The sequence below is a fragment of the Akebia trifoliata genome, chromosome 3 (genome assembly GCF_017979445.1).
Source record: "Akebia trifoliata isolate Shusen 1 chromosome 3, ASM1797944v1, whole genome shotgun sequence".
NCBI classification, from domain to species: Eukaryota; Viridiplantae; Streptophyta; class Magnoliopsida; order Ranunculales; family Lardizabalaceae; genus Akebia; species Akebia trifoliata.
This window is the reverse complement of record NC_141377.1, coordinates 4,753,595-4,780,996: the sequence shown is the minus strand read 5'-3', so window position 1 is coordinate 4,780,996 and position 27,402 is coordinate 4,753,595. Positions and strand designations below refer to the sequence as shown.

The 27,402-nt window shown below is 33.3% G+C and overlaps 1 protein-coding gene and 4 pseudogenes across 1 annotated transcript; 2 read left to right on the top strand and 3 right to left on the bottom strand.

Moving 5' to 3' along the window:
• Positions 1-12,323: 12,323 nt before the first annotated feature.
• LOC147405663 (metalloendoproteinase 2-MMP pseudogene) lies at positions 12,324-13,393 on the top strand (annotated as a pseudogene).
• A 1,694-nt stretch (positions 13,394-15,087) lies between these two features.
• On the bottom strand, positions 15,088-18,229 carry LOC147405662 (metalloendoproteinase 2-MMP-like; annotated as a pseudogene).
• Positions 18,230-18,256: 27 nt separating this feature from the next.
• LOC147405661 (metalloendoproteinase 2-MMP pseudogene) lies at positions 18,257-19,173 on the top strand (annotated as a pseudogene).
• Positions 19,174-20,722: 1,549 nt separating this feature from the next.
• Positions 20,723-22,050, bottom strand: LOC147405660 (metalloendoproteinase 3-MMP-like). Its single transcript, XM_086432727.1, has one exon. The coding sequence runs from the start codon at positions 22,045-22,047 to the stop codon at positions 21,070-21,072; it is 978 nt and encodes a 325-aa protein (XP_086288853.1). The 5' UTR covers positions 22,048-22,050; the 3' UTR covers positions 20,723-21,069.
• Positions 22,051-24,347: 2,297 nt separating this feature from the next.
• On the bottom strand, positions 24,348-25,288 carry LOC147405659 (metalloendoproteinase 2-MMP-like; annotated as a pseudogene).
• Positions 25,289-27,402: the final 2,114 nt, after the last annotated feature.

The window sequence follows — 27,402 nt, the reverse complement described above, 5'->3', positions numbered from 1 at the left end:
TTCATGGATGAGATGTCAAAATAAGTTTTAAAACCATGACCCGAAGAAACTATAACTTGATGGAATGGGTATTTAATTAAAAAATTGAAATTAAAGGGGAAAGAGATGAAAAATAATAAAATTGATTAAATGGGTAAAAGAGAAAATATAGTAAAGTTAGAGGAGGGTTAATATATTTTCTCATCTACTTCCTTTAATCCACTTTATCGTTTTTCATCTATTACCCCCTTTAATCTCAATTTTTTTTTAATAACATCCCTTTCATCAAGCTATATTTTCTTAGGATGCACTTTATTTCATTTATTCTTCACCTCCCCTAATTTTACTATATTTTCTTGTTTACCTATTTAATATATTTTATTATTTTTCATCTTTTACCCCTTTAATCTCAATTTTTTATTTATAATAATACCTCTCTAACTTTATATGATAAGGGGTGAAAGTGTAATTTATCCTATAAATTTTAGTATTTTATTATAATTTAATAGTCAATATATATAATAAAACACAATGGTAGGACCCACTTGTGGGAGACCACATCTAGCTGTATTGACCCACTTTATTGCTTTTCTCTTACCACTTTAATTTTATTGTCTTTACTCTCTTCTTTCCCAATCCACTTTCTTTTTTTAATAATGCCCTTCTAACTCTACTATCTTTCATCTTTTACCTTGTCATCTACAATTTTTTTTTTTTTTTTAATAATACCTCTCTAATTTTATCATTTTTCCTCTTTTACAACCTTAACCTTAGAGAGGATGCATGTGCCGTAGGCACAGGCAAACTCTAGTTATATATAACATGCATTGATGAGTGCTTAATGTCAGTGGCCACCAAATATCCAACAAATTGTTGAGATGTGAACTAATTACAACCAATTTAAAACAATCAACAAAAGTAAATAAAATAGACATTGTATAGCCTTATATATGGTGTATTCTTAAAATAGATTTGAGAAATAGGAAGTATGTTTCAACATTAATAGGAAAAAATTGTGAAAAATTCAATTCATCATTTTTAAATAAAAATAATAATTAATATTATAAATATCTCCATCTTAGATACATGTGAAATTTTTTCTTAACGATAGTTGAAGCCTCTCACCAATTCAAGTTGTAGAAAGAATTAAGATAAGAAATCTAATATCAATTTAAACATGATTCAAACAAAGTCAATTTTTATTGTTTTGATTGGTAGAGAAAGCTCATTAACTCAAACTATCCCAAAGTAATCCGAAGAGAGGATTGAGGAGGAATCACATATTCGATTGGAGGCATCAAATATATTTTTATAAAGGCAAATAGTACGATGCCTACATATGTATGAAAGGTTATGAATTTAATGTGTTCAAGGCGCGTTTACATTAGTAAAAGCTGCTCTTTATTTAAGAAGTCGATAATCTTGATTTAAAATTTAGAACAAAACTAAAGCATTTAGAACGAAACTAGCATATCATAATTTTAGGAAGGCGATTCCCATCAAATTTGAGAACTACAAGGACGGCGAATTGATAAGTACTTTGACCAATGATATTCCTCTACATTGTCTTGGTGATAAAATTCACACCCTCAACTAGATGTCTTTTAATCATTTAGATACAAAAGGCAATCTAACTTAAAAGAGGATCAACAAAAAGGGAAAAGTATACAAAATGCTTATAGTTTGTCATATAGCCCTCGTCGAATTCAAATTCAGCATTAGGATCTCATACAACAATGTCTGCAAACTCATTTAAATGTGCATTAAATATGTTAAATCCAAAATGTGAAGTGCCCCAATCATGAATGTTATTTTCAACTCTGGCCCTACAAGTTTAGCAAAAGGTCTGTTGAATATGAGAAGAAGCTCCAATAATAATCGAACTCATCTAAGAAGTATGAATCATTGCATTTTGAAAATAGATCTTTACGTACAAGATCCATGCAATTATAAGTCATCAAGTTGAAATTTATCCCCCATTGACAAAAAAAATCCTGGCTCCACCCCTATAAGGACGGCACATGGTTGTACCTTCAACATAATTGAAAAGATTATAGGTTCACAATAGAGTCATGAACTATGATTTTCAAATAATTTGTTGATGCGAGTTTGGTTGGGAGGAAATTGTCGAAGTTTGATGGAAGGGTCATGAAAAAGACATTAGTGGAGATGGTGATGGTGTTAGAGGGGGAAGAGGAGGATGACATTATGAGATTGATTGGGGTTTAGGAAGTTGCTCTAATACCATACAATTGAAAAATGCTTTGAGAATAATATCTATCTTTCTCTTCACCACTTTTTGGTGAAAGAGACGGTTTATTTATAAATGATGAGTAGTATGTGCAATTTTGTTGTCGCTCATGCAACGTAATTGTTACAAGATGAAATTTGAATTTCAAGCAGTTAACTGGTATGTGGAATCATGTTTGGAGAAGTTTTATATTTGATCTTGAAATTGCATTCCATCCTTATAGCTAAGAGTTCTACATTCTCACATTATAATAATCTAAAAGAAATACATTCTCATATATTACCATATATATATTTCTTATTTTTTAAATATCTATATAGTAAAACATAACGATGCACCCCCCTCCTTTTATCCCCGACATGAAGAGGGAATGAGATTTAATTTCACTACTAACATCGATGATAACTTTTACTTTATTTTTACTCTTTTATTACTTTCTAATAATACCCTTCCAACTTTATTAATTACATTTTTCTCTACTACCCTTTTTCAAGAACACCCCTCCAATTCTATATTTCCTCTCCCCCTTCATTCTTTTTCAATAATATCCTCCAAATTAAGTGTCTTTCCTCTTCTCCCCACTTTTCCAATAATTCGCCCCCAATTGTATTATTTTTACTCTTTTACCCCATTAGTCTTAAAGCGGAAGCCTGTAGGCTCAGGCAAACTCAAGTATATAAATAAATTACATATATATTTAATTAATTAGAACATGGATGTATGTGTATAGTTATATACACATATCTATATGCATATAGAAAAGGTACCCCTTGGAGATTCTATTATTGGTTTATCGATCCTACTTGAATCATCAAGGAACATCATGCGTTCTAGATTTTCGGATCATGTCTCTCTTTTAGTAGACTTCATAAACCATTCTCTATACCGCCTCTTAGTGCCACTCCACATGAGCCCACTTATGCCCCTTTGTTCAGTCAAACGAAGGGGACGAAGGAGTTGCCATCCACTCCTAGTTGGGCCACGATGACCATAGGAGAACTAACTTGATCAATGGAACATGTATATATGTGGATTGTGTATGATGGGGAAGGGGGGTTGTGGTTATGGTGGGGGAGAAGATAATTAGTTAGTGCATTAACACCACAGATCATCTCAGGGAGATTAATTGTAGATAAAATAGATGATGAGACCCCACTTTCAAGAAAACCCAGAAGATATAAACAAGAAATATGTGTTACTTATCAAGAAAGGATGTCAGAAACATCTCTCATGCTAATAGAAAGTCTAACCCTATTCTCTCAATCTATTAAAATAGAAAATTTTCCACAATAAGATTATTCCAACTCTCAAGAATACCCTTATTTAGGGGCGAAGCCAGGATTTTCTTGTAGTGGGGGGCAAACTATAGTTAAGGATACAATTGAAGAGTTTGAAGATGAATGGTTTTGGGGAGAAAATCAAAAGTTTTTTTGTTAGAAGTTGAAGAAGAGGATATTTAGGTCATTTCCAATTAGCCTATTACAGAAAGTCCAAGTCAAGAGGCAATGTCATCCTCAAAAATTTGAAGAGGGGAGCAAAAAAATTGAAAGGGAGGTGAGGGAGTATGGATAAATAAGACATGTAATTAGTTGAAAATACAAGGATATCTCAAATTAAAGCATAAATGTAAAGGTGTCTAACATCATACAAGAAAGTATTGGCCCCTTACTAGCTAGCTCCACCTGGGCCTTGTTATCAACTTCTCCGTTCTCATAGATGCAAAATATCAAGTTGTCATAATCTTAAAGAGTGGAGATAATATGACTCATCCACATGACATACTCAATCGACTCCCCTAACATGGGGTGTGCCAGAATCATAGCCTTTATGCCTTGGGATACACAATTGCACATCACAATAAATCTGTGCAGTTGTGTATCCCGATGAAAGGAAATTTATGGTTCTAGCACACCCCATGTCAAGGGAGTCGATGGAGTATGAAACGTGGGGGAGTCAGATTATCACGACTCTAATCTTAAATTTAAGCACACAAACCAATAAAAACATTCACATAATTAAGCCATCCATCCGATTCCACATATTCTCTTAAAACACACATATAAACCATGCAGCATTATTGTCTTCTTATATATAATCTAATCCAGACCCAAATACCAGAAACACTTCTATGACACAAAACTCTTCATTAAGTTTAATTAGTAAGTGAAAATGCATGAAACCCATATAAGAAAAAAGCTCACAAACTAGTACAATTTGCTTGATCTAGCAAATTGTTGGACCAATCTATGCTTGATTCCCCAAGAAATTAAGAAAAGAAGTTGTTTTGAAGGAGAAGAAGACCTTCACTCAAAGGAGATTAAGGCTTCTTAATTTGATGAACCCATCTTGGACTTTTATAACTAAAATTTGATTATTTCAATCAAAATATACTATATTTACTGAAATATTATGAAAAATGAATAATGATTTCTATCAAAAAATATGCATAAAGAAACTATCTATTAAATTTCATGTCAGACCTAGTGGAAATTAATGAAAATATTTCAGTATATTTCGTGAAAATGTCAAAATTTAATATGCTACATGCATGTATGGAACATGTATAGATGTGGAATGTGTGTGTTGGGGAATGGGGATTGTTTGTTATGGTGAGGAGAAGAATTGTTAATTCATGTATTATAACCTCATAGATCATTTGATAATGAAACCCTATCTTTCAAGAAAACCCATAAGATGTAAACAACAAAACTGTGTTTCTTAACAAGAAAGGATGTCGGAATTAAACATCTCTCCTGCTAAAAGAAAACCCTAATTCAGCAGAAGCACCTCAACTTAGAGTCTTGCAAGCTATTATATTGGAAATAAATTTTTTTTCCCATTATATATGATTATTCAGACTCTCAAGAATACCCTTATTATCATCTTCTCATCATAGATACAAAAGATCAAATCATCATAGAGTCTTAAAATTAAACCAATCAAATCAAGGAAAATTCACATAAACCATCCAAATGTAATACAAGATAGATAGAAAGAGCTCACCATGTTCTCTTCAAACACACATATAAAACATGTAATTAATAAACACAACCATATATATAACATAAAACTCTTAGGTTTAATAATATAAGAAAAAAAAAAAAAAAGCTTCCAAACTAGTGCAATTTGCTTGATCTAGCAAATTATCGGACCGATCGATGCTTGATTCCCCAAGAAATTAAGAAAAGAAGTTGCGTTGAAGAAGGTCATCACTCAAAAGAGATCAAAGCTTCTTCTTTTGTGAACCCATCTTCATCATCATCTGTTGTTGTTGGTGGTGGTGTTGTTGTGGTAATTGGTGCTGGTGAAGGATTGATGATGATGGTGATGAAGATGATGACAAGGGTGACTGAAACAGGCATGATTGCTGTCGGGTATTGGCGTTGAAAAGATGAAGAAGATCCAAGGTATTGCGTGCCATCTCTCAGTGTTGATGAGTCTCTCCACATGGAGAGAATTATCATGAAACCCATGACACAATCTTTTTTCCTGTTCCTACCTCTAAAGAAAAAAAAAAGAAAAAAAAAACCATTTCTTAGGTAGCGTTTGTGGGGTTGCTTTCCAACGTTTCTAGCGCTTGTTAGACGCAAAAGCCTTTGAGTGCTGATTTTGTGACTCAACTTGACAGAATAACTCGAAAACTCATTGACGTGACATGCGCAAAGAACAGTAGATTTTTGCCTCGAGATACATAATCGTACATGTTTATCCCGAGGCAAAAATTCTACGGTTCTTTCACTAAGTGAAAACTAGAAAATTCGACCGGAAAAATTGACGGGCCAAGGCCCACAAATTTTAGAATATGAATTTTGGCATTCTAGGACCATCTAAATTCTAGATATTCTTAGATTTGACGGCTTAGAGCTGTCTAATTTCTCTCATCCTTCATTAATTTGACAGTTTCGACCTGTAAAAAAAAAAAATTGACACCAATTCGATCCCTTTGTCCGTCAAATTTTATGAAATTTGATGGCGTAAAACCATCAAATTTGAGTTTTTTTCACATTGTGTTTGCACATGTCACATTGGTGAGTTTTTGAGTAATCTTGTCAAATTGAGTTAGAAAATCATTACACAAAGTGTTTTGGTATAAAATTAGGGTTCGACTTGGTTTCAAATCTCGGCATGATGTCTCTTGTTCATAGACGAGATCGAGTTGTCTGGGACGAGATAAATCATTTAATTTGGTTTATATATATATATATATATTATTTATTATTTATTATTATAAAGTAAGATACCTTATAAGACGTTTAATCACACGATTATATATATTTTTTATTTAAATCCTAAAAATAGTTATTCTAATAAAAAAAATACAAAATCTTGGTTGTTTCATCCAAGATTTTCAAAATATCGTCTTAGTCATCTAGTTTGTCTTGTAAGATGGTGTGAGGTCTAAGACATAGTGTAAATTAGTCTCCTTATTTATTTAACAATATCGAGATGACTTTTGCATCTTGGTCTTACTTTCTTAGACGAGATTTGAATCAATGGTGTTCGGTGACTGTCAAACTTTCTACTTTCTGTAGAAAATTAGAAAATAATTATGGATTAGAAGCAGAAGCTACCTATATTAAAATCTTATTTTCACCATTTGCAGTACTGTTTTGAGATTCGGATCAATATTGTTTCGACCGTTCCCAACCAGATTGTGTAATAAATCGATTCGTTTAATATCGAACAATTGATTTTTGTGAATATTTTTTTTTCTAAGATAATTTAGGAAAATGTATAGATATTTCTATTAAGTTGGGATTCATTACTCATGGAAAAACACATGATCCCAACCATTAAACACGAAATCCAATGGTCAAGATTTATACGTCTCTTGATAATAATTATCTATCTCTATGTAAAAAAAGTCTGTAAAAATTTGATTTTGGTAAATAAGTTATTAAAATATATATATATATATATATATATATAAAATAACCATAATTTTGTAAATATTTTGGAATGTGTACTGTTCTAATTGTTTAGAGATCCCTTGTCCATGAGTTGGTAAATACATCCCTAAAATATTTTTAAAATATTAAATTAATGATAAAATAAAAAAATAAAATTTTAATATAATTAAAAAAAAATTATAGATTTTTTTTTAGAAAAATCTTTTTAAACATTGTCCACTAACAACCAATTTGTAATCATGATTCTTATAAAAGTGATTTCCCAAATGAGGCCATAGGGTCTTTAGTAAAAGCTTGTTTGGGTTTTGTTGGTAATAGAAAACAGGACACCTGAAAAAGTTACAGCTTTTATTTCTCCACTTTTCTACTGTTGTTGAAAACTAGATAAAATTGTCATTTTCTATGATAGTTGCTATTGCCACACCAAATTTTACTAATGGCAGACCAATTCCTATGTAAATAATTGCATACAGTTGGTGTGGCGTTAGTAAAAGTTGTTGGTGTGGCAATATCAGCTCTCTTTTCTATTTGACACAGCAAATTTAAACCATTTGAGTTATAGCAGTTCTCTTCATGGTCCAGGCCCATGAGAAAAATGGGTTTCAAGCCCATGATGAAAATGATCAGATCACATGCAAGGCTTTAATTTTTGTGTGGGTCCACCAAAGGATGGGTAGAAAGAGTCAGTCAGATGCATTTATTTGGATTTGTCAACTCGGATTTTGAGTTGATTCCACTCCAAAACTCGATGGAACTAACTCGTCGGCCAAATTTTGTAAAATCATTGACTTACCAACTTGGCCGAGCCTACTAGAAAATTTACGGGGGCTTGGGTTAGAAACTTGAACGAGTTATTTGATTATATATGTATGTGTGTGAATCTTGAAAAATGACCTCGTTCACATGATCGAGACATGTATAAACATATAATTCATAAATCTTGACCGTTGGATTGCACATTTAATGGTTGCGATCATGTATGTTTTTATGAGTCACTTTTCAGAGTCATTGAAACCGAACTATTTTTAAATTGGGGGAATTTCCAAAAAGTTAGAAAAAATTGTGAAATTTTCAACACATTATTCATTTTAAATTCAAAATTGGTAAATTATCATTTTTAAAATTAAAATATTATTTTGGAAGGAAAATTAAAATATTTCACTGAAAATTCCTATTTTATAAAACAATAAATATTTTTTTAGCTTTAGTTTTAGTAAGAGTCGTGTTGGAGTGACCTCAAGATTGACCTCATTGACACTTTTCTGTGTGGAAGTATGTACGAACCATATATGTTTTTCTTCGACGTATGAGTGAAAAGCATCTCTGGTCACTTCTGCATTATTCTTTTAATAAATGGATTTAAAAAATAATAATTTATAAAGCAATTTTTTTTTCCTTGGCTTAAATAAAATATTTTAATTATAAAAATGAATAATGGTTTATCAGAGAATTTTTTTACAATTTTCAATGCATATTTTGGTAAATTAGTCTTTTAAATGTTTATAAATTTAATACATTTTTATTTTTTTGGTCTAAGCCGACTTTAACAATTTTCAATGCATGTTTTGGTAAAGAATAATGATGAATGCACGAGGTTGGGTACGCAATTGACGTGGCAAGGACACATAACCACACTCTTTTTCTTGTGTACCCTGATGAAAAAGGTTTATGGTTTTGTGCCCTTGCCAAGTTATCCGTGTACCCAACAACATACAAAAAATGCGTGCATTCATCACTAGGGGTGTCAATGGGTCGGTTCCGATTAAGTTCTTATGAGTATTGGAACCATAACTTTTATATATTATTGGTTCTGGTTCCGGTTTTAAAATAAGTGGAATCGGAACCATAAAAAATCACAAGTACCTGTCGATTCCGATTATCAAGAATCAAATGAGAAAAATTATTTCAAAACCATTATATAAAAAAATTCCTTCTAAAAAATAACATATTATTTGTAAAGTATCAACTTAATAATAATTTGTTCCACTAAAATGATGATTTAATGACTTTTATTTTCAAATATTAAATTTTATTTCCTTTATAAGCAATAAATTTAAAAAGAAATGACTAATTTTAAGCTCAAATATTTAGTTTATATGAAATTTAAAGAACTTTATATCATATATGTTAATTTTAAAATATAGGATTACTATGAATAATGTATAAAGTAAAAATAAATGACAAAATAAATCAGCTTCGAGTACTCGCAGGTACCCATCGGATAGAACCTAATGGTTCCAGTTCCTATCGATTCGGTTCCATATTAGATCTAACTCTAATCGATTCCAATAAAAAGGGAACCCAAATCAGGGTTTTCAATTTCGGTTCTGGTTTGGTTCCGGGAACATGGGTACCTTTGACATCCCTATCATCACGACTCTTTGGTAAATCAGATTTTTTTATTTGTTTGGTCTAAGCCGACTCACAAGTTTTCAAAACCGAAGCACGACTGAGTCGAGTCAAGTTAGCAATCAGACGGCTGTGGAGACAGGAGGGCCCACAACCTATCTTTAATGATTTCAAAAACAAATATTAGGTAGGGTTTCTTGTGTTTAACGGGCAAAAGGAATTTTTGTAAGTTTCATGAATGATGTGTTTGCCCTCAAATTGTCTAACAATAATGATTATAGCAAAGAAATGGGGGTCACCTCCTTCACATCAAACCAGAAAGAGAGACCTGATTCCGTACAACATGAGCTATTGAAAACTAAATGGTCCGGATGATCTAATACGTTAAATGTAATTGGTTAGTTGTTGCTATCAAGCTACAATATTCCTTTTTTTAACCTCACAAAGACTCCAATTATCCAAAATCCAAAATGACACAAGTCACAATATTTGAGCCCACATACATTCCCAAATTTGATTGACAAACATTCCCAAATTTGATTGGTGATTTCTAGCTAAAATTTTTAAATAGTTAATAATTCGTCGTGAATTATACCCAAATTTTATAAATGATACAAGAAATGATTAAAACTTTTGTCGAATTCAACTCCTTAAGAAAATGATAATGACGAAGTACCAGTAAAATGTACATCGATTGTACATTATGATTCGATGAAAGCATCTAGGGTTATGTGTGCACCGCCACATCAGAATGTTAGATTCGATGTACATTTCAATGTTACTCCAACGCGGCTCTTGAAAAAATTCAAGGCTTTTTTATTTTTTTCGAGTTATTCACAATTTATTTTCTTTCCCGAATTAAACAAATAAAAAATAATTTCTATAAAAAGAAAAATTCTATCTCAATATTACGTGATAGTATTTTTATTATTTTCTTATTACAGTTAAAGGTTTCACCATTAGACAATCAGTAATCATTGTTTATTATCGAATCCCAAGATTATCGATCGACAAGTTAGTTTTTCACTTCTTTTATATATCTTCTCTCTCATCTCCCTATATTTTTTGAACATGAGCTTTGATAACTCAATTAAGTAAAAGAGTATTTGTTTTGCATTAAGAAGATTAAATTTGTTCTATGTTATTTTAGATTAAGAATTAAAATGTCTAATAAATATGTGTAGAAGTATCCAAGTGTTCTTGATTGTAATAAGGAAAAAATATTTGATAAATAAACATAAAAGTATCAAATTTTCTTAATTTACAAAAGGATGAATTCAAAGATGAAGGCTAATAGAGGTGATTTTGAAAAATCATACATAAAAATAATGAATATTAAAATGATTGGGAATTTCTCTAAATATATGGTTGTTGAATGTAGGTTAAGGTTTGTTCTCATTAAAAATAATCTTACCCAATGACACCAAAAATATACATACATAATATGCATAGGATATCGAAAGGCAATGTGAATCCATAAATATATAATTTCACAAATTTTTTTAGATTTAGGCCATTTTTTTATTTTTTTTAAAAGAGTCGTGATTTTCTGACGCCCCCCTCTAATGCGTCCCCTGATGTGGCATGCGTGAGAACCATATTTTTTTTCTTTATTTACACAACTATACATCCCCATAAATAAGAATAATGATTTTTTGATGCCCTGACATAACATGTGTTAGAACCATAGATTTTTTCCCTTGGGATACACAACTATACATCCCCATAAATATGTGGAGTTGTGTATCTTGAGGGAAAAATCTATTGTTCTAACACATGCCATGTCAGGGCGTCAAAAAATCATTATTTTTTTTTAAAAGTTAAATTTTTTTAAATCTTAGAAGTAGTTTTTTAATATTGATCCAAACAAACATTTTCACATTTTAACTTTGAAAAGTAAAACAAAAGTTTTTATTATTATTTATTTAAGTGTATCCGAACGGAATCTTAATAGTGGGAAAGGAGAATCCCTTAGTTTGCATGTTGGATCTTTTTTTGCATGGGAGCATAAGTGATGGATGGCACACGAATATGACAAATAAATGAATAATGATTTTATAACTAGAAAGTCTTCACTCAGTCAATACTTGTGGAGCCATAGATGTGTTTTCTTGGGATAAATAAATACAAATTTATGTAAAAATTTGTATTTATGTATCTCGAGAAAACAAATCTATGATTTCGTGTCCATAACATGTCAACCGAGTATTGACCTGGTGAAGACTTTCTAGTTAGAACATCAACACTCTACATAGATAATCTAGGTCCCTGAGATCATGCCATGAGGGCTTAAGGAAGTTAATGTCTTAAATATTAAAAGAATTATGAATAAGATAGGAATCGTGATAATTTGACTTCGGCACGTGGCATACTCAATCGACACCCTTGATATGACAGGCTCGAGGACTGTAGATATGCATTCCTCAAGATATAGACCTATACCTTTTTATGGGAAAGCACAGTTTTGTATCTTGAGGATTGCACATCTACGATCCCCAAGCCTGTCACGTCAGAGGTTTCTTTTGAGTATGCCACATGCCTAAATCAGATTATCAAGACTCATTAAATAACTTTATTTTTTTCTTAAGTCAAACAGCAAGAAGTTTTGGACTTGACCTGTTTGTTATCTCGAGGTGTCTATCACCAATATAAAAATCACTCCAAAATTATTCTAAAATAAATTTCCTTCTATATTAGAAAATGTGCATGAGATTCACAAAATCATTCACAATAAGAAATCTCATCATATATGATAATATTTGTGATTCTTTAATTATTTGGATCTTACTTACTATTTTTTTTTAATATTTCCAATTATAGAATTCTAAATTTTTTCGTATACTATCAGATACAATTTTCCTATTTTAATTTGGTGTCCCCGTACACATTCATCTCTTCTTCCTTCCTAAGTATATAAAAAGGCCTCATTATATATAGGATATGTAAGAGTAAGACACGTAAAGATTTCCCTAATTTAGTAATGGAAACTAAAGTGTCACCTCTCCTTACTTGCATTCTTCTCCTCTCCCTGTTGTGTCAAGTGCATCCAAAACCCTTTGATTTCATCCAACAATTGCAAGGATGTCAAAAGGGAGACACCATTAAAGGGTTACATCAGCTCAAACATTATCTCAAAACATTTGGATATTTAAACTATCACCAATCCAACAATGACATTCGTGTCGATGATGACACTTTCGACGATACCTTGGAGTTGGCCATCAAGACTTATCAGCTCAATTACAATCTTAAGGTTACAGGGATTTTAGACTCCGATACGATGGACAAGATGACAATGACTCGATGTGGCGTCCCTGATATCACTAACGGAACCACTTCAATGTGGTCGGGCAAGGCGAAGCATGACCACCACCATGGGTCTAACACCTTTCGTACAGTATCACATTTTAGATTCTTCTCGGGAGCCCAACGATGGCCTGCTACGAAGACCCATCTTACCTATGCATTAATGCTACCTAAGGACCAAATCGACTTTTTAAGCCCAGTTTGTGCTCAGGCCTTTGGAAAATGGGCTTCAGTGTCGCACTTCACGTTCGAGGAGATTCAAGATTATACGGTCGCAGACCTTACGATAGGTGCATATAGGGATGATCATGGAGATGGTTTTCCGTTCGATGGGCCTGGTGGGGTCGTAGCTCATGCTTTTCCACCTACCAATGGGAGGTTCCATTACGATGCCGAAGAGAACTGGGCCTCTGAGCCTATCCCGGATTATATGGATTTGGAAACAGTAGCGTTGCATGAAATCGGGCACTTACTTGGGCTTGACCATTCCTCAGTAGAACAAGCCATTATGTTCCCAACCTTTCCCATCGGAGCTAGGAAGGAATTGCATCAAGATGATATTCGAGGCATTCAAGCCTTGTACAGTATTAAGAATTGAAAGTACAATTGTTGTTAATAAAATTATTAATAAATATTATTAATCTATTTAATAAATTATACCCATTTTTATGAATAAATTGATTATTGTTTTTGACCTTTTTTTTTCTTTTCCTGAATGGATACATTAATGATTTTTATTTTTATTTAATTTTTTTATTGATGGATAGATTAATGACTCATTATAGGAGGTTTCATATTCATATCTATTTATTTTTATTGAAAATTTATTGATTCCTTTAGGTTTTTAAGTTATTGGTAATCCATTGAATCGAATCGAACCAAACCAATCTTAACTCGGCTCTGATTGGTTTGGTTCTATGGCAATTTGGTTTGGTTCTAGTTCTCATTTAATGGAATCGACTTAGGTCGGTTTGATTCCGATTTGGCCTTAAACCGAACCAAGTTGCACCACTAATATAAAGTGTCAATATATATGTGGCTTTGGGTTGTCTTGGTAGGGATTGAGTACCTAGGGATCAAAAGTTGCTGGCAGCACTTCAACCTTAAAAAAATTAGAGAGCTGTTATTGGAATCCCACTTTTTTACTTATTGCACCCCAATTAAAAATAAAGAAAATAAGTGAATGGTTGAGAATAAGTACAAGTTGGGGTTGGGTTAGATTTCTATATTTTGGTCTTAGCATTTTATTTTAGCCTAGTCATAATTGTAGACAACTATTGAAATTGTTTTAACAGGTGTTATAATGTTGACACTACAATTTGAGCCAAACATTTGTAAGGGTTGAAATTTGTGTTTTAATCTTTAATTGGGGTGTTATATTTATTTTTCACATTTTTAAAAGAATAATGATTTTTTGACACCCCCTCTAACACATGCCCCCATACACCTCCTGATGTAACATGTGCTAGAACCATAAAATCTTTTTCTTGAGATACACAACTGTACATCATCATAAATATGTACAATTGTATATCCAAGGAAAAAATCTATGATTTTAACACATGCCATGTCAAAGGGGTATATGGGGATGTGTCAAGGGGTGCCAGAAAATCACCACTCTTTTTTAAACCATTACCGGTTAAGTTGCACCTCCCAGAGAAACAAAAGCCCTTCTGTACTATTGTTTTAGTTTTCTGTCAATAACAATCCTACTTTCCTCTATACCTGCATCACTACATTAATTGTGTGTTTTATAAAGGTTTACGGACGGTAACATATTCTAATTGACAAATTTACTATCAATTTTGTTGAATCAATTATCCAAATGAATAATAACAAGATATAATATTTTTATCTACCGGTAAAGTCAAATAAGATCAATCAAATTAACAAAGCACCTACCACCCTCCAAGGGAATCGAGAACCCATGATTGATTAATTTCATGGTAGAAGTATTCACAACATTTCAAAGCAAAGCATCCGGGACTCTTAGAGAACCCAACTAATCCTCGAGGCATGCACAATATTTCTCCCAGTAGTTAACCATGAGACAAAAGATCTTCTTTGTAGAAAGCTTTTATTTGGAACTATTATATATCCAAAGTCCAATATTGAAACAATTTAAGAGGGTTTTCCCTGACTTTATCCATGTCAACGCACACACAACAAGTAATATTTGGCCATCACGCCAATCCTTAGAGGTTAATATATGAATTAAGTTGCTCTTACATCATCATTATAGAACCCTTATCCCAAAATTTAGATTGGCTAAACTAATCATAATCTTCCATTCAATTCTATCTAGATCCATATCTTTGCTTTAGCAAGTTCCCTAACATGTACTTGCTTAAAAACAAAATTTTCATTATTAATCTACCAACGATTGTATAACACTCGAATGCCTTGAACATCATCTACATGCAGACCCTTTCTAATACCACTGCGAATGCTGGGATACATCCTCCACCGAGCTGTTAGTGAGCCCAAGTAGGTACCCGATTTCGTGCAAAGCGACAGTTTCCAAATCCATATAACCTTCTACCAGACCATCGGCCCATTTCTCATCCCCATCGTAATGAAACCTTCCATGAAAATGTCCCACCAGGCCCATCGAAAGCATGACAGTTTCCATGAGCACCTGTATGCACACTAATAGCAATGTCCACGACCCCATAACCTTGAGTCTCCTCGAACGTGAAGTGTGTCGTGGATGACCATTGTTCAAATGCCCGTGCACAAGCTGGGCTTAAAATATCATGTTGGGTCCCCGGGGGGAATGCATAGGTAAGATGGGTCTTATAAGCGGGCCACCGTCGGAATCCAGGGAAGAAGGAATAATGTGAGTTGGTATGGAGAGTTGTAGACCCATGGTGATGATGATGTTTCTTCTTGCTTGATCTCATCGAAGTGGCTCCATTTACGATGTCTGGGATACCACATCTAGGCATCATCATTTTGTTTACGGTCTCAGAGTCCAGACTCCCAGTAGCCTTAAGATTGTAATTGAGTTGGTAAGTCTTGATGGCCGACTCCAAGAAGGCATCATCATCATCTGCATGAATGAGATTTTTGGGATGATAATGGTCTAAGTATCCAAAATTTTTAAGATACTTTTTGAGCTCATGTAAACCATTTTTGGTGTCACCCTTGTGACATTCACGCAAATGTTGGAGGAATTCAAAGGGTTTCAGTTTATCGCCATTCGAGTCGAATGTATGAGCTTCACACAAGTAGGGAAGGACAGGGAATCCAAGCAAAAACAGAAAACACTTTAGCTGCCATTGATGAGTATAGGGAGCTCTTCATGTGTATTGCAATTCCTATATAGATATAAAGCCTGTTTATACACTTGGGAAGAAGAAGAAGATGTGATGATTGGGTTTCAACTTTAATGCTAAAAGGACTTTTACTTGGTCTTGGGCTGCTTAGATTCATAAATGTTAGAAGTACCCATCAAATGAAATGAGCAATAATTTAGATTCATATAATATCCACTTTGAAGGTTGGTCAACTAGAAAGAAGTCAATACTTTGAATGGCTACTATTTTTTGATCATTATTTTCAGGTTAATTTTAATCTAATTCGATGAGTCGATCCTTCCATATGGGTTTCGTCTTGGATGAAAAAGAATTTTGAATCTTGAACATTTGGTCCCTGTTGAGCAAATCATGATTTTAGGATTAGGAGTTCAATGAATAGACTTTTTAGGTCCCGATTTCATGCATTAGTTAGCTCGATCAGCCGCCTAGGGTCCAGCAAGGCCACCTGGGCGTGGGATTGATTTCGGAAAACTACTTCTTAAGGGTCTTAATCCAACATACATTGAGAACTAAGACACTAATTAAACCAGCCAATTATTAGGTCAAATATATTCGTAGAGCATGTTTGGATCAGCTAATAGATTTTTCTCCGTCGGAACAAAATCAAGAGTAAGATTGAGCAATCAAGTAGGATCAATCACTTAAACATGAGCTTACATATTCTTCAAAATTCATGGGTTTTGTATAAATTCACACATTATGCATGCAATATGCAATAGACACAATTAAAATATTGAATACAAGTTTATAATGGATATTGATTTCTATACATCAACTATAATATTTCTTAAATCAAACTATTCAATTGTTATAGATTAACAATTACTAACAAAAAAAAATGTCTAGCTAATAAACATTTGTAGAAGTATCCAAGTGTTCTTGATTGTAGTAAAGAAAAAATATTTGATAAACATGCATAAAAGCATCAAATTTTAATAGTGGTGATTTTGAAAAATCATATATAAAAATAATGAATCTTAAAATGAATGGAAATTTCTCTAAATATGTGGATATTAGTACAGGGGAAATTTTAATATGTATACACACAATTTTTTTTAAAGATTTTAGATTGTTGAACTCGAATTATACTTGAACCATTTTTGGATCGCATCTTTTTCATTCTGTGACTTTTTGATCGAAATTTTGAACGAACTGGTATGTATATTATGAATTGTACTCGAATTAATCTCGTAACAATTTTTTACCGTACACCAAATTGCTAACTATACAAAAGACAATAAAATTGGATGGGTATTATTGAGAAATGGGAGAGAAAAGGAAAGATAATAAAGTTGGATGGATATTTTGGATAATGAGGAAGAAGAGCAAAGGCAAGAAAGTTTAAGGGGTATTCTCGAAAACAAAGGTAAAAATGGAAAGATAATAAAGTTGGAGGGGTATTTTTAAAAAGGATGAAAACAAAAAAGACAATAACATTGAAAGTTGTCCTTAAGATTTGTGGCAAGATTAAATCCTAACCCCTCCTTATAAAAGATAAAGATTGAAAGACGGGGCGTGGGCAACTGTCCTGTTTTATTATATTAATGTGTGAGACAAAGGATTTTGTTACATATCCCAAAGATATATATTTACATTGACTAGCTAAATCAAATCAAATTGATTGATTGTCTTTGTATATTGGGGATTTATTTTGAATCTATATAAATCTAATAAGATCAAAGTAATCTCATCAAGAATCTTAATAGATATATTATTTTTTTACTATTATTTTATGCCACAATCTGTTACTTAAGTTTTTGATATTTCAAAGTATAAAATTATAAATTTTTTCATATACTATTAGATACGACTTTCCTATTTTAATTTGGTGTCCCTGGTCCACATTCACCACTTCTTCCTTCCTAAGTGTATAAAAAAGCCTCATTATATATACGTAGAGTACATGTAAGACATGTTAAGATTTCCCTCAATTTTGTAATGACGACTAAAATGTCACCTCTCCCTATTGTGTCAAGTTCATCCAAACCCCTTTGATTTCATCCAACAATTGCAAGGATGTCAAAAGGGAGACACCATAAAAGGGTTACATGAGAAAACATTATCTCAAAACAGTTGGATATTTAAACTATCACCAATCCAACAATGACATTCATGTCAATGATGACACTTTTGACGATACCATGGAGTTGGCCATCAAGACTTATCAGCTCAATTACAATCTTAAGGTTATGGGGATTTTAGACTCTGATACAATGGACAAAGATGACGATCACAATGTGAAAAAAGCCCAAATTTGATCGTCTTAGGCCGTCAAATTTCATAAAATTCGACGGACTAAGGGGTTGAATTAGATTCGAATTTTTCACAGTCAAAATTTTTTTTTTCAACGGGTAGAAATTGTCAAATTAATGAGGGATGAGAGAAATTCGACAGCTCTAAGCCATCAAATTTGGGAACATTAAGACTGTCAAAATTCAGTTTCTAAAATTCGTGGGCCTTGACCCGACAAATTTTTCTGTCGAATTTTCCAGTTTTCATGTAGTGGATGCCTCGATGTGGCATCCTTGATATCGTTAACGGAACTACTTCGATGTGGTCGGGCAAGGCGAAGCATGACCACCACCATGGGTCTAGCACCTTTCGTACAGTATCACATTTTACATTCTTCTCCGGTGCCCCACGATGGCCCACTACAAAGACCAATATTACATATGCATTAATGCTCCCTAAGGACCAAATTGACATTTTAAGCCCACTTTGTGCTCAGGCCTTAGGAAAATGGGCTTTGGTGTCACACTTCACGTTCGAGGAGATTCAAGATTATACGGTCGCAGACCTTACAATAGGTGCATATCGAGGTGATCATGGAGATGGTAATCTGTTCGATGGGCCTAGTGGTACCGCGACTCATTCTTTTGCACCTACCAATGGGAGGTTCCATTACGATGCGGATGAGAAATGGGCCTCTAATCTGATCCCGTATTATTTGGATGTGGAAATGGTAGGGTTGCATGAAATCAAGCACTTACTTGGGCTTCAACACACCTCAATAGAAGAAGCCATTATATGTGTTCCCAACCTTTCCCATTGGAGTTAGGAAGGAATTGCATCAAGATTATTTTTTAGGCATTCAAGCCTTGTACAATCTTAAGAATTGAAAGTTCAATTGTTGGTAGATTTAGGAAATTTCTTATAAAATAAAATGTGACTCAATATAGAATTAAATTGAAGAATAAGACTCATGGACTCAAATTTTTGGAATGAGACTATTGTATGGTTTCCTTTTCTTCTTTTTTTTTATTTTTATTTTCAAAAAATAAATAAAATCAAGAGTAAATTCCCAAATAATTACTGAAGTTTTTAAAAATATCGAAAGCATTACATGTGTTGACACAACTACAACCTTTACGTGATAACTTTGTCAACATTAACAACATTTGGAAATACCGAAAACTTTTGTAATTATTTGGGAGTTTACCCTAAAATCAAGCATTGTTTGCAACATATATATGGTGTCAATGTATATATGGCTTTGGGTTATCTTGGTAGGGACTGAGTTCTCGAGGATTAGAAGTTGCTGGCTTCACCCCCAACATTAAAAAATTTAGAGAGCTGTTATTGGAACCCCAATTTTTTTCTTATTACACCCCAATTAAAAATAAAGAAATTAAGTGAATTGTTGAGAATAAGTACAAGTTCGGGTGCCAATAGAAACTCTCTTATTTTTTGGGTTAGATTTCTATATTTTGGTTTTAGCATTTTATATGAGCCAAATCATAATTGTAAACAACTATTGAAATTGTTTGAACGGACGTTATAATGTTGACATTATAATTTGAGCCAAACATTTGTAAGGTTTGAAATTTGTGTTTTAATCTTTAATTGGGGTGTGATATCTATTTTTCACTTTTTTAAATCATTACTGGTTAAGCTGCTCCTCCCATAGAGAAGAGAAAAAAAGCCCCAACTTCAATAAAGAGAAAGGTCTCTCTCTCCCTCACACCTAGTTGGTAAAGTCTATGGGGGATGTCACCATCGTCACCAAGTTATTGATCTTAAAAAAATGGGTTCACCAAGATGAGAGAAAAAAAATCTCTTCTTTCTCTAATTTTCTTTCTTTGATTCAGATAAACCAAGATTTATTTTAGCATAGGAGCCATAATTGATTGATTAAAAGAGAGATGTCGGGTGGGGATATTTCATCTAAGGCAATGAGTGCTAAGCTCAACATGCCCCGCATGTGTTGGCTGGACTGGGCCAAAGCACTTGTTGATATCAACTGGCCGGGTGATATGGAGGAGAGAAACGTCCGCTCTGATACCTTGATAAGTTTGGGCGTTCAACTCAAAATCAATTGACTATGAGTGGAGAGGCTCAGGAATTTATAAGGAGAGGGACAAGGCAATGAGTGTCCGATGTGAGACTAAACTCAACAAAATCAATTAGACAAATAAATAATAATCAGATATACTTTTTTTTTTTTTGGTAAAATCAAATAGATTAATAAATAAACGAAGCACCTACTACCATCCGAGGGAATTCAGAGCCTATGATTGATTAATTACATGGCAGTGGTATTGGCAACATTTCAAGACAAAGCATCCGGGGCCTCTTAGAGAACCCGACTATTCTTCGGGGCATGCACGATCATGCTCTCCCAGTAGGTTACCATGAGACAAGATCTTATCTGTAGAAAGTTTTTATTTGGAACTATTGTATATCCAAGATCCAATATTGAAACAATTTCAGAGATTTTTCCCTGACTTTATCCATGTCAACGCACACACAAGTAATATTTGGCCATCACGCCAGTCCTTGGTAGTTAATATACGAATTAAGTTACCCTTACATCATCATTATAGAACCCTTGTCCCAAAATTTAGATCAGCTAAACTAAACATATTCTTCCATTCAATTCTATCTAGATCCATATCTTTGCTTTAGCAAATTCCCTTACATATACTTGCTTAAAAACTAAATTTTCATTATTAATCTACCAAAGATCGTATAACACTCGAATGCCTAGAACATCATCTCCATGCAGACCCTTTCTAATACCACTGCGAATGCTGGGATACATGATGGCACCCTCCACCGAGCTGTGAGCGAGCCCAAGTAGGTGCCCAATTTCGTGCAAAGCGACCGTTTCCAAATCCGTATAACCTTCTACCGGACCATCGGCCCATTTCTCATCCCCATCGTAATGAAACCTTCCATCGGTTGGTGCATAAGCATGAGCTAAAGTCCCACCAGGCCCATCGAAAGCCTGACAGTCTCCATGAGCACCCGTACGCACACTAATAGAAATGTCCGCGCCCTCATAATCTTGAGTCTCCTCGAACGTGAAGTGTGTCACCGATGACCATTGTTCAAATGCCCGTGCACAAGCTGGGCTTAAAAAGTCACGTTGGGTCCCCAGGGGGAATGCATAGGTAAGATGGGTCTTATAAGCGGGCCACCGTTGGAATCCAGGGAAGAAGGAAAAATGTGAGTTGGTATGGAGAGTTGTAGACCCATGGTGATGATGATGTTTCTTCTTGCTTGACCTCATCGAAGTGGTTCCATTTACGATGTCTGGGGTACCACATCTAGGCATCATCATTTTGTTTACGGTCTCAGAGTCCAGACTCCCAGTAGCCTTAAGATTGTAATTGAGTTGGTAAGTCTTGAGGGCCGACTCCAAGATATCGTCGAAGGTATCATCATCTTCATCCGTTTGAATGGTATTTATGGGATGATAATGGTCTAAGTATCCAAAATTTTTAAGATACTTTTTGAGCTCATGTAAACCCTTTTTGGTGTCACCCTTGTGACATCCACTCAAATGTTGGAGGAATTCAAAGGGTTTCGATTTATCGCCATTCGAGTCGAATGTATGAGCTTCACACAAGTAAGGAAGGATGAGGAGAAGAATGCAAGTAAAAATAGAAAACATTTTAGCAGCCATTGTTGAGTTTTGGGAGCTCTTCATGTGTATTGTACTTCCTATATAGATATGAAGCCTATTTATACACTTGGGAAGTGAAAAAGAAGAACATGTGATGATTGTGTTTCAACTTCAAAGCTAGAAGGATTTTTTACTTGGTCTTGGGCTGCTTAGATTCAAATAAATGTTAGAAGTACCCATCAAATTAAATGAACAATAATTTTTATATATTTATTTTATTTCAAGCCTTTATGGTGATGGGTATATAATACCTACTTTGAAGGTCGGGGTCCTTGGGCAACTAGAAAGAAGTCAGTACTTTGAATAATGGCTACTATTATTTGATCATTATTTTGAATGGTCTTAATCATTTAATCATGTTAATTTGAATCTAATTAGATGAATCGATCCTTCCATTTGGGTTTCGTCTTGGATGAAAAAGAATTTTAAATCTCCAACCTTTGGACCTCGTTGAGCAACTCATGAATTTTGGATTAGGAGTTTAATAATTAGTCTTTTTGAGTCCAATCTCATGCATTAGTTAGCTCGATCAGCCAGGCATGGAAGTGAATTCGGAAAATTACTTCTTAAGGGTCTTAATCCAAACTAAAATTTAGAACTAATGCACTACTCAAACCAGTCAGTTATTAGGTCATACATTATTAATCAGTCAAACTGATAATATAAAAAAATTCAATCAATTTGGGTGGTCAAGATCAATTATACTATAAATATTGTTGAGATCTATCTGGTCAACCATGCAAACAGAGGGTCAAAGAGGGAGTCAAAGTTTTGCATCATGTCCTTGTTAAAGCCCAATCAATCTTCATGGTCAAAATGTCTTCAGTTGAAATTTTCTTAATAAACCGAGTTAAACAGAGCTAAAAAATTGAGTCAAAACAGTTGATAAAACTGAGTCGAAACAGTGCACGAAACTTGAGTCAAGTCAACACCAAAACTGAGTCAAGTTTCCCCCATAAAATTTTCAACAGCATTCCGTGATGTCCAAGCAGGATTTTTAATGACATTTCGTTATTATGTGAATTTTCTCTTTTTATAATATTAACTTTTTTTTAAGATAAACATCTAGAATCATATTTTTTTAATTGTATTTAGAAATTCCAAAATTTAAATGTTGAGAATTTATTCATTGTAGTTTAGATTAAAGATTTTGTCGAGATTATGTTAAGTGTTTGCCTAGAAATTCATCGTCTTTTAAGAAAATTACCGTTTTACACTTGTGAGGGTTTCTTCGTTTTTGAAAATGCTTGTAAAGGTTTTGGGGTATTTCAAAATCAATTTTTTTCGCAAGAAATTCACTAAAGGTGATGGTGTAAGGTGTTTTTTGACATAGAAAGTGATCGCAAGCCCATCAAAGACATTTTGCTCATTTGTGCCTACAAGTTTCGTGGTTATTTGTTAAATGGTCTGTTTCGTGCCAAATTGTCATGTTTTACTTGGAAAAAAAAAGACTTTAAATACCACTTTTAAAATGATGTTTATAGAAAAAAGTGATATCTATTCTTCAGATGAAAAAAATGCGCATAAAAACGACTTTTTGACATTAATTTTTTCAAAATCTCCGTTTAAAGATCAAACATAACTGATGTCTAAAGATCCGCATTTTTTTGTATGACCCTCCACCTGCGAAAAATGCACTTTGAATGTCATTCTTTCAAAATACAATTAAGAACTTCTTTATTTTCATAAATACCATCCTACAAAAACGCTTTTACCCACATGTAGTAAAAGACAAAAATGTTAAGACATTTTCAAAAATCCAAAGTTGTGGAGAAGACTGATATCCACGTGAGATCTTGGATGTCAGCATCATAATAATAATAATAATAATAATAATAAGGGTTTTGTTAACGTGCACCCTAAGGGTACACGTTAAAGTGTAATAAATACACTATGGAAATTGGATTTTGTACTGAAAATGATCTTGAAAAAATATTTTTTACCCAAATACCCTTTGATTCCAATTTCCGAAGTGTATTTATTGCACTTTAAGGGCACACGTTAACAAAATCCTAATAATAGTAATAAAAATAACAATAATACTATTATTATTATTATTATTATTATTAGATCAGTTCGAACAAATGTGATACATTAATATTGTTTTAGTCACCGTTTCCATCAGGCATGCAAATCCATGATTCATTTTAATTTTAATTTTAATTTTTTGAAGGTAAAATAATGAAACGAATCATGCAAGTTTCCCTTACATCATCGTTATAGAAGCCATAACCGGAAAAATTAATTTGAAGGGATCATATTCCTCGAATACATAGAATACCATATCGAGCCATATCTTTTGTTATTAAAATTTCGCTAATCAATCATAGATTGTACAAGGCATGAATGCCTTGAACATCATCTCCATGCATATCTTTCCCAACTCCAATGGGAATAGTGGGGTACATTATAGCATCCTCTACTGAGCTGTTGTAAAGCCCAAGTAGGTGTCCGATTTCATGCAATGCAACAGTTTCCAAATCAAAATGACCCATGGCCGGACCATTGGACCATTGCTCTTCCCCATTGTAAAGGAACCTTCCATCGGTCGGAGCATAAGCGTAAGCTAAAGTTCCACCACACCCATCGAAGGGATAACTATCTCCATGAATACTCCTCTCAACACTAATAGTAATGTCCGCGGTGGTATAATCTTTAGTCTCCTTGAACATGAAGTGTGTCACCGATGCCATCTTTCAAAGGCCCGAGCACAAATTGGGCTAAAAATGTCGACTTGGGCTCCCGGGAGGAATGCATAGGTAAGATGGGTCTTAGAAGCTGGCCACCTTGGGAATCCTTGGAAGAAGGAATAATGTGAGACGATATGGAGGGTAGTAGACCCATGGTGGTGATGCTTCTTCTTGGAAGGCCTCATCGAAGTGGTTCCATTAATGATGTCAGGGAAACCACATCTAGGCATCGTCATCTTGTTCACAGTCTCGGAGTCTAGAGTCCCTGTGGCCTTTAGACGGTAATTTAGTTGGTAAGTCTTGATGGCCGACTCCAAGATATCATCGAAGGAGTCATCATCGGAATGAATGAGTTCATTTGATAGGTGATGATTTAAATACCCAAGATTTTTAAGATGCTTTTTGAGCTCATGTAAACCTTTTATGGTGTCTCCCTTGTGACATCCCACCAAATTTTGGAGGAAATCGAAGGGTTTCGGTGTTCCATCATTCGAGTCCAATGGAAGGGATTGACACAATAAGGGAATTAGGAGGAGAAGTATGCAAGCAAGAAGAGAGAACATTTTAGCTGCCATATTAGTATGTTGGGAGGAGCTCTTGTTGTATGTTGAATTAATGATTCCCATTCACAATGAGGCCTATTTATAGACTTAATGTAAGAAGGAATGAAGAAGAGCAATTGATACAAAAGGACTTGTTCTTGGTCTAGAGCTTCTTAGATTCTTATAAATGTTAGGACCCAACAAATTAAATAAGCAATAATTTCAAGTCCATCATATAGCGATGACAATTAGGAAGAACTCAATATTTTGAATGGTTACTATTGTTTGATCGTTATTTTATTGGTCTTAAAAATCATTTAATCAGGTTAATTTGAATCACTTAGATGATTCGATCTTTCCATGGATTTGTTCTTAGCAGAAGAACAATTCTAAATATTGGAGTTCTATGAGTCACTTACAAATATGTTTTAATTATTAACATATGGGGCAATAATCTTCAAAATTATTCATGGGTAAGGGTGTCAATGGGTCGGTTCGGTTCGATTCCTAAGGAACTTAGAACCATAATCATGATATGTTATTCGGTTCCGGGTCCAATTCCACAATAAATGGAACCAGAACCACCAAAAATCATGAGTACCCATCTGTTATGATTCTCAAGACTCAAGTGAGAAAAAAAGTATTTTAAATCATTATAAATAAAAAAAATTCCTTTCAAAAACTAATATATTATCAACAAAATTATTAATTTAATTATAATTTGTTATACTAAAGATACAAATTAATGATTTTCTTTTTTCAAAAGTAAAAAATTTATCTTAGTTAAAAGTAATAATTTTTTAGAAGAGAACTCATAATTTTTTAGAAGACAACTTATGTGAAAAATTGAAGAATTTTGTATGAGATGTATTAATTTTGAAATAAAAAATACCTTAAATCATTTATATTATGAAAAGAAATAACAAAATAAATCAGTTCCGACTATCCGTGATTTCTATTAGAAAGAACCTAAAGGTTCTAGTTCCTATTAGTTTGGTTTCATTTTAGACCCGGTTCTAATCAGTTCCAATAAAAAGGGAACCGGAACTGGGAGTTTTCGATTAAATGGGTATCCATTGACACCCCTACTTATGGGTCTTTATCGAACTTAAATTGAGAGTTAATACACTAGTCCAACTGGTCAATTATTAGTTCAAACATGACTCAGTCAACAGATCAAATAAAACTCAATCATTTGGGTCTAGATCCTGACTCAGTCAACAAACATGACTCAGTCAGCAGATCAAATGAAACTCAATCAATTATTAGTTCAAACTCAAGGACTTAAAGAGTCTACAATCAAAATTTTATTACCAAACCGTTTTAAACAGAACCCAAAGATTGAGTCCAGATATATTGGATGAAAAGTGAGTATGTGGTGCACAAAATTTGAGTCAAACTAATTAAAAAATTGAGTCAAACATGCTCGAAAACACTACGATTTGAATGATTCCAATTTTAAATGATTTGCTTGAGATTCTTCTTTCCCCCATAAAAATTTAAGCTCATTTCGAAATGTTTGAGCTATAGGGATTCTCTATTATTGTTACTTGTTAGTGTCTGTTAATTGTATATTTTTTCCCTTTTATTAAAAAAAATTGATAAAATTTCAAGTTAATTTTTTTTTTTTTTTTTAAATAAATAAAAAATAAAAATGTTTAAAATCATGTTTGTCAAAAAAAAAAAAAAATTCTGGATGGTCCACATATGGCGGAACGAAGGGGGTGTCTTAAATTATATAGACTATATTCACTACAACATTTTTGATATACAACGACTGTTTCTAACAGCAGATAATTTTATCCGCCTCTGTATGTAATATTATTGCAGTGGATATTTTTATCCGTCACTATAAATAGAACTTATTACAACGGATACTTATATCCGTCGCTATAAGGCCCCTTTACCCCCAATCCAGTCTATATAGCAGCGGAAAAATATATCCGCTACTACAAAATCATTGTTTTTATATAAAACGATTTTTTTTTTTAAATAAATATAGCAGCGGATCATAGTTTCCGTAGTTATAGAATACAATTTTTTTTTTTAATATAAAAAATTCAGTTTTGTGAGTTCTTTTCGTCAATATTTTTTTTAAAAATTGAATATAACAGCGGATTAGAGTTTCCGCAATGATAGAGTATATA